This window comes from Syngnathus floridae, unplaced genomic scaffold, assembly GCF_059516105.1.
Source record: "Syngnathus floridae isolate MCC-2025c unplaced genomic scaffold, RoL_Sflo_1.0 HiC_scaffold_137, whole genome shotgun sequence".
Lineage (NCBI taxonomy): Eukaryota > Metazoa > Chordata > Actinopteri > Syngnathiformes > Syngnathidae > Syngnathus > Syngnathus floridae.
The window spans coordinates 9,089-17,562 of record NW_028284160.1 but is presented as its reverse complement, the minus strand read 5'-3'; the positions used below and the strand labels follow the sequence as shown (position 1 = coordinate 17,562).

The following is an 8,474-nucleotide window of genomic DNA, read 5'->3' as shown; positions in this document are numbered from 1 at the left end:
GCTATGTTGCGTGATGCAGTTTTGAAGAACCAAATGCATTTATTCAATGAATAAGTCAAGCTAGTTCTATGTTTATGATGTTGTAAGTTACGGTACCGATTGAAGTTGAGTTCGAAGCCAGTGGAAAACAGCGCTGCGTTTGTGCTCTCCAGGTACAAATGTTGTGATCTCTGACTGACGACCGGGCGAGACTCGAGTAAGAGATGTCCAAACGAGCTCCGGCAGGGCGGGCCAAGGCGGAGCGAACGGACGCCCTTCAGGCCGCCAATGACGAGCTGAGAACCAAACTGATGGACGTCCAGTTAGAACTTCAGCAGGAGAAGAACAAGGTGAAAACCTCAACAGACAGACACTGCCTGCCTCCCTGCCTGCCTCCCTGCCTGCCTCCCTCCCTCCCAGTTTTCCCGATGTAGATTAGACATGCGTGTGCCATGACTGTGTCAGCCTACATCAACAAATGCACCGAGGACGTCAGCACCACTAAGAATATCATCACCCGGGGCAACCAACGACCCTGGATGACTGAGGAGGTACGTCAAACGCTACGAGCGCGGAACTCTGCCTTCAAGTCTGGCGACAAGGAGACACTGAGGACAGCGAGAGCCAACTTGAACCGTGCCATCAGGATAGCGAAGCGAGACCGCAGTCGAAAATTTCAGGATCGTTTCCACGACGTCAAAAACATCAGGAGTATGTGGCAAGGCATACGGGCGATTACAGACTACAACTCACCCTCCCCCCCCCGGTGGGTGTAGTTGATGCTGACTTTCTAAATGGTCTAAATAACTTCTTTGGGAGGTTCGAGGCACTAAACGGCACTCCAGCAGTTAAAACTGTCCCCCATCAGGAAGAGGAGGTACTCTGCCTTGACTCCGCCGATGTGTTGAAGACCCTGAGGAGAGTCAACCCCTGTAAGGCCCCTGGCCCCGACAACATTCCTGGGCGTGTGTTCAGGGAATGTGCAAGTCATCTGGCTGGGGTCATCACAGACATTTTTAACACCTCGCTGGGCCAAGCCACAGTGCCGGCGTGCTTTAAGACTGCCTCCATCATTCCGGTGCCGAAGAAACCTCAAATCACCTCATTTAATGATTACCGGCCTGTTGCACTGACTCCGGTTATGATGAAGTGCTTCGAAAGGCTGCTTAAAGGTCACATCGTTTCCAGACTCCCCCTATTATTTGACCCGTTCCAGTTTGCCGACCGGCAAAACCGCTCCACTCAGGACGCCATCTCCTCCGTTCTTCACCTGAGCCTGGCTCACCTGGAGGAGAAGAACACCCATGTGCGGAGGCTGTTCCTGGACTTCAGCTCAGCGTTTAACACCATCATCCCACAGCATCTGGTAGGAAAATTGGAACACCTGGGCTTCAACACCCCCCTTCGCAACTGGCTGCTAGACTTCCTCACCAACAGACCTCAGTCAGTCCGGGTCGGACAGAACACCTCTGATGTCATCACCCTCAGCACAGGCTCCCTTCAGGGCTGCGTCCTGAGCCCCCTGCTGTGCACCCTGATGACACACGACTGCGTCCTCAGGTTCACCACCAATCACATCGTGAAGTCAGCAGACGACACAACGGTGGTGGGGCTCATCAGAGACAACAACGACCTGGACTACAGAGAGGAGGTGGAGCAGCTGGTGGGCTGGTGCAGAGAAAACAGCCTGATCCTGAATGAGGAGAAGATGAAGGAGATCATCGTCGACTTCAGGAAAAAACAGCCTCACCACGCTCCACTGATCATCAACAGCTCAGCTGTGGAGGTGGTCAGCACCACCAAATTCCTGGGGGTCCACATCACAGAAGACCTCACCTGGACTATGAACACTACGGCACTGGTCAAGAGGGCACAGAAGCGCTTGTACTTCCTGCGGAGGATGAGGAGAGCCCACCTGCCCCCACCCATCATGAGGACGTTCTACAGGAGCACCATAGAGAGCATTCTGACAAGCTGTCTCTCTGTGTGGTGTGGAGGCTGCACCGCCTCCGATTGGAAGAACGTGAGGAGAGTGGTGAGGACAGCAGAGAGGATCATAGGGGCTCCTCTTCCCTCCATTCAGGACATTTCATCTCAGCGCTGCATGTCCCGTGCCCGTAACATCATCAATGACCCATCACACCCCCACCATGGACTGTTCTCCCTGCTGCCCTCTGGGAAGAGGTTTGCAGCATCCGCTGCAGGTCCACCAGGTTCTGCAACAGCTTTTTCCCTGCTGTCATCAGACTGTTGAACACTAGAACTGTTGAGCTCTAAACTGAACTCTGCATCACACATTCACAGAACTGTACTTTATGACACTACGGACCTCTATCTTGCACTATCTCGCACTACCAACTTTACTGAACTTGTATAAACCCTTTAAATAGAAGTTTAATACATGGTTTAGCATTCCTCTGCACACTCTTGAATACTGTTTTGCCTACTTGCACTATTGCATAATTATCACTGCTGCACTTTATACTTATTTTTAATATATATATATATATATATATATATAGTATGTATGTATATATATATATTTTCATAGGATATGTTACTTCTATTCAACTGCAATATCACTACTTTGTTGTAAGACGTATGCAACGGAATTTCGTTTTGTATGCACCATGTGCAGACAAGATGACAATAAAGTTTGTCTAAGTCTAAGTCATGTCAGGTCAGCTGTCTGGAGAGAGAGAGAAGTCAGGACCTGCGGGCGGAGCACCACCGTGCCACCGCCGCCATGACGGAACCCAAAAGCAAACTCCATGAGGAGAAGCAGAAAGAGTTAGCCATTACCAGGGAGACATTACTGCGGCAGCATGAAATGGAGCTGATGAGAGTGATCAAAATCAAAGATGGAGAGATCCAGCGACTGAATGCCTTGGTCCTCAGCCTGAGGGACGGCTCCATGGACAAGGTGATCCGCTCTATCCGTGTCTGACTATCCGCACGCCACGTCGGGCTTCGATGCGGCCGCTACCGTATTGTGTAGCTTGTCCCCAGTAAGCGTCGCGGCGCTCCGTTGCGGTCTCAACGGCCCGGTGTGGCGCAATGTCTGCTCAGGTGAGGAGGGGGGGCGCTTTGCTGGCGGAGGTGGAGGAGACGCGGCGGTGTCGGGAGACCGAGCGGTGTCGCCTCCACCAGGAGCGCGGAAGAAGCCCTGGCAGCGGCCCAGCAGGCCTGGCAGTCCCGAGCGGCCGAGCTCCGATCGGCTCATCACCAGCATCGGGAGGAGCTGAGCCGAACCAAGAGAGACTGCGAGAGGGAGATCCGCCGACTGGTAGGACTGATCAGATGCGCGGTGCGTGGCTATGTTCCCAATTTCGTTGTATACCTGCAGTGCAATGACACCTAAGGCATTCTATTCTATTCTATTTCACAAGAAGAAAATGTCCGGTTGCTCGCTTCGCTTTTGTCACAGCAAAGGTGTTCTAGTCGATTCAAGAAAAAAATTGGCCGGTTGCTCTCTTTGTTTTTGTCACAATTCTGGCAAATGAGTTTGCCCGCCTGCCTGAGCGCTCCCCGTTTGTACATCCAGACGGATGAGATCAAGCTGAAAGACAGAGCGGTTAGTGTTTTGGATGAAGCCCTGGGGCCGGCCACGTCCACCGCCTTCAGCTGCAGACTCAGGCTGCCGAGCAGCAGATCGCTGCCCTGAGGGATTCCCAAAGGGCGGGCCTAAACTACCCTGGAAGTGGGGTCAACGCCGCTACTAGCAATCCTCTTCATTGCGTAAGCCACCTCATCACACACTTGCAGTACGCATGACTTAGTTCGTTGCTGGAGGAAGGTAGCACAAAAACAGTTTTGAACTTTGAACGAGTGCTTGTGTGTGTGTGTTGCGGGGCGTTTTCAGTCTCAGGAGGATCGGGACACGCGACGGTTTCATCTGAAAATCGCTGAGCTCAGCGCAGTCATCAGGAAACTGGAGGATCGAAACGCCCAGCTTTCTGAAGAGCGCAATGAACTAGTAATTTATTGACGGCACGCTTGAAGGTTTGCGCTACGTTTGATGCGCGCCATCCAGCGAGGCACCCATTGCGCTTGCTTATTAGTTGAGCGGCGCGGCGAGTCGGTTGCCTGGTAGATGTCTTTTATTGGGAGCCAAAGCCACGATTCCGTTCAAACCGATGCAAAAGGAATGGATACGTTCTGGCCCGCGTGTTGTGCGTCTTTCACATCCCGCACTTCATGCTTGCAGCTAAAGCGACTGAGAGAAACAGAAAGCCAGTTTCTGCCACTCCTGTACAAAAACAAACGCCTGAGCAGGAAGAATGAAGAACTCTCGCTGGTGCTGTGTCGCCTTGAAAACAAAGTGCGCTTTGTCACCCAGGAGAACGAGGAGATGGCAAGCTTGGTAAGTCGACGCGGACAACGGCGGCGTGCCAACAGAGTCCACTGCATTTGTGTTCCACAGAGAAGGCCTAGTTCGCTCAATGACCTGGACCGCGGTTGCGGCCAGCAGGACGGTGAAATGGAGTTCCTTCAAGTTGTGGAGCAGCGGCACATCATCGACGACTTGTCCAAGGTCTTCAGGCAGGCGACTCGGTGCACGTACGGCAGCGCCGCGCTCGCTCGCTGTCGCCAGGAAACCTTTTCCGTCCAAAGCTTGGCCGGCGGCCGCCATCCAAAAAATTGGCCCCTTAAATTCCGACCTTTCAAGCAGGAGCATTGTGCGCACGCGTTTGAACACGCTTTAGACTTGTTTTGCCGTTTTCAGCAGCTCAAAGCTCCCGTTTTGTCAGCGCCTTTGCCACTCGCTGTGCGCTGAAAACGACGGACTTGCCCGGCTGCTCAGCCCGTCAACCATGAGCCGCGAGCGCGACGTCATTGTCCGTAGGCAGCTAGTGGCAAAATGCACCCTGTTAGAGTTGCGCTCGCTCCAACTTATTTTGCAAGAACCACACGGGAGACAAGTAAGTTCTTTTGGACACCTGCAGGTGGAGAGTCCATCCGTTGTACGAATGAAGTCTGACTCTCGGCTCCTGCACGAGCATTTTAATTAAGAGAAACAGGGTGGGTGTAAGAGTGGATTGAATAGAGGAAGCCCTTGACCTCTAGTCAAAACATAGCAAGGGGTGTTTTACGACTTTGTGTAGGAAGGGATAAGCGATAGGGATAAATAAGGGATAAATAATATTATTTATTACAGGTCGCAGTCAAAGTCAAAGCAACACAATGATACGATAAAGATAATCTGGAAAACCCTGACACACCCTGTAGTTGTCACTTTTGGAAAAGACGAGCGTCCCTCCAATCATCGCCGGTGACGTGTTTTTCAGGCTCTGGAGACAGGAACTCATGTCAGAAATGTCATTGTGAGTCGCGTTTGTTTCTGCGCCGGAGCCGTTCGTTCCCTTTGCATCCAAAGAATCTCAAAGGCGGATTATTTGTGTCGACAGGAGAGAGATTTGCTGCTACGATACCGACGTCGAGAATCTCTGAGGAGGAACAAAGCGTGAGGTCCTGCAAGGTGAGTCTGTTTGTTTGCGGCTGCTTGGTGTTGCGCAAGATGAAATGGCCTTTTTCTCGCTATCGTTCCTCTCGTCGATTCATCGTGAGGTGTCGCTTCAGTTTGTTCAGAGAGATGTTTGCTTCCGCGCCCGCAGGTCATCGAAACATTTTACGGCTACGACGAAGACGTGTTGGTGGACTCGGACGGATCGTCCTTGTCTTTTCACACCGACAGAACCCCCGACACGGAACCCGAAGAGGTAGCCCGCCGTTTCTGCCAGCGTATTGGCACCAAACATTCCTCTTCAGCCTGGAATCGGACTCGTCTTTGCGTCGCGGGTGCTTTGTCGCCGGTCTGACTGATTCTGGTACTAGTGCTGTGTTGCATTGGTGTGTGCATGAAGAGGCGGAGCTTCGCTACCGCCAGCTGACGCAAGAATATCAAGCGCTGCAACGAGCCTACGCTCTGCTAGCCCAGACCAGCGAAAGGGGACTACGACGCCGAGAAGGAGATCAAGGTGGCCCCCACCCCCCCCCCCCCCGAACGTGGCTGGGAAAATGCGGAGAAAAGCAAATGTCATTTTCCAGTCAACCAAAGAATTTGTGGATGAAAATGACACAACATTCCAAAGCTGTCCACGCGTTTGTCTCTTCTAGAATGTCAAGTGGGTGGAGGAGAAGCAGCTGCTGCGTCAGAGCAATCAGCAGTTGGCCGAAAAGGTGACGGAAAGAAAGGCGCTGGGCGGAGTCGCTTGGCGTCACACCTGTCGGGAAGCCCCGCAGATGAGGTCTGACTGTCTTTTCAGGTCAGGCGGATGGAGGCGGAAGAAGCGCGTCTGAACGAGCACATCCAGGATATCCGAGACCAAAACGAACTGCTTGAGTTCCGCATCCTGGAGCTGGAGGTGGGAAGACTCGCACAAGCGTGTTGAGGCCAGAGATGTGACGGACGGACGGACGGACGGACGGATGCATGCCTCTGCCTTTCAGGAGAGGGAGTGGCGCTCCCCCGTCTTGAAGTTTCTGCAAGTCCGTTTCCCAGACGGCCTCAGCCCTTTGCAGATCTACTGCGAGGCCGAGGGCGTGAGCGTAGGTAAGGCGTCCCTCGCAACCCTAACCTTAACCCGAGGTCCCAGAACACCTTACATTGCTCCTTGCGCCTTTCCCCCGGACATCGTCATCAGTGATCTGATGAAGAAGCTGGACATCCTGGGCTATAACGCCGTAACTGTATGTCGAACTCCTTATGTTCGCACTCCACGAGACTCGGCGGCTCAAATGTGACTTTTGGAAGGCTTTGCGCTGAAAGAAGCTTGTTGACGCTGTGCCTTTGGGCTCTTGCAGAATCTCACCAACGAGGAGCAGGTGGTCGTGATTCACGCCAGGACCCTTCTCACCCTAGCCGAGAAGGTAACGCGCACGTCCACGCACGCTCTCGCATTCTGCTTATGTGACAGCAGCCTTTCCTCAGTGGTTAGAATACATCAAAGTGACCAAGTCAGCACTTCAACAGAAGATGTTGGACATTGAAAGTGAGAAGGTAGACAGACACGCGACATCAGCCAAGGGGAACTCCGGCAATGTGCCCCAACAATTCTGACCTTGAGCTGTGCTAGGATATGTTCTGCAAGCAGAAGGGCTACCTGGATGAAGAGTTGGACTTCAGGAAGTGTTCCATGGACCAGGCTCATAAGGTAAGCCGCCCTCAAATCTCCCGCCGGACCACTGATGGACGAGGATTGCGGCCCAGAGGATCCTGGAGCTGGAGGCCATGTTGTACGAGGCGCTACCGCAGCGGGACTGCCCCGCCACGGACGGCGAAAAAGCCAGCCACGCTGGCGTGAATGACGTGCTGACGGCGGATCAGAGAGAAGAGCTTAGGAGCGCCGTGGACCAATGGAAGCGAGCCCTGATGTGCGAGTTGAGGGAGCGCGACGCTTGCATCCTCCAAGAGAGAATGGATCTGCTGCACAGCGCGCAACAGGTAAGGGCCCAAAGCCAGCCCGGCACTTACTTGCACGCTTACTGGCTTTTGAATGCCACTTTCCATTTGTCCGTCCTAGAGGAACAAAGAGCTGAAAGAATTCATCGAAGCTCAGAAGAGACAAATCAAACAATTGGAGGAGAAGTTTCTGTTTCTCTTTCTATTCTTCTCCTTGGCCTTCATTCTGTGGCCCTAACACCAGCTGGTGAGTGAGCTCCAGCGGCACCGCACTCGACACCTCCGATACACTGCCAGCCGGTCTCAGACGTTGGCAGACGCTCCGATGCCAACGTATACCCCCCGCCACGGTGACAGAGGCACCGCGTCACACCGGCGCTCATCCAATCAGAAGGCAGGAAAAGCAAATTCACATGCAGGGCACTTTTGAACCAGAAGAGAGCGCCACAAAAAACGGTTGTTGCCCCAAACGCGCACTAAAAAGGGTCAGAATAACAAGAGTCCCACTGGCCAGCCGGGGCCACCCGTGCAGCTGTTTCTTCAGGGGGGAAAAAAATTGGAGTCACCGGTGAGTACATTTTGCATTTAGCTCTGCTTTTCTGCTTCTGTCTTCAAGTGTGTGGCATCCTGCGATCAAAGATTCAGCCAACCCCAAAGCGGTTGACCTCAACGTCCCACCACCATGCCTACCAGAGCAGGTGACGTGATGCTTTGGACATCCTTCCGTCTCAGATGCCCAAAAGTACTCTTTGCCACATCTGCGGCAATACGGTGTCTTTTCAAAGGTGCAAATAAATCCAGCGTGGGCGGAACACGCACGTCTTCGGTTTTTCCTGCTTTGTTTGTGTGACAGCTGTTGTGAAAATTTTATACAAATAAAGTTGTATAGTACAGGTTTGGCCAAGCCGCAACTCCCGAACCGCATGCGGCTCTTTTATGTTCATATCAACATTTGTGTGTGTGTGTGTGTGTGGGGGGGGGGGGGGGTTGTGCGTGTTGGCTTCACTTGAGTTCAATTTGGTATTTTGGTCAAAAGCGCATGTGGTGAAATTCCACAAAGTAGGATGGGCAAACACATTTCTTTAAACTATGA

At 52.7% G+C, this 8,474-nt stretch overlaps 1 protein-coding gene across 1 annotated transcript; it reads left to right on the top strand.

The window, feature by feature from the left end:
- Positions 1 to 4,961: 4,961 nt before the first annotated feature.
- LOC148377522 (janus kinase and microtubule-interacting protein 3-like) lies at positions 4,962 to 7,215 on the top strand (the record flags this gene model as incomplete). Its single annotated transcript, XM_088368205.1, has 10 exons — positions 4,962 to 5,303; positions 5,388 to 5,458; positions 5,595 to 5,699; positions 5,844 to 5,957; positions 6,097 to 6,159; positions 6,246 to 6,344; positions 6,430 to 6,663; positions 6,784 to 6,849; positions 6,911 to 6,979; positions 7,056 to 7,215. Coding segments are annotated over exons 6-10 (619 nt in total), but the record flags the coding sequence as incomplete, so codon positions are not given.
- Positions 7,216 to 8,474: the final 1,259 nt, after the last annotated feature.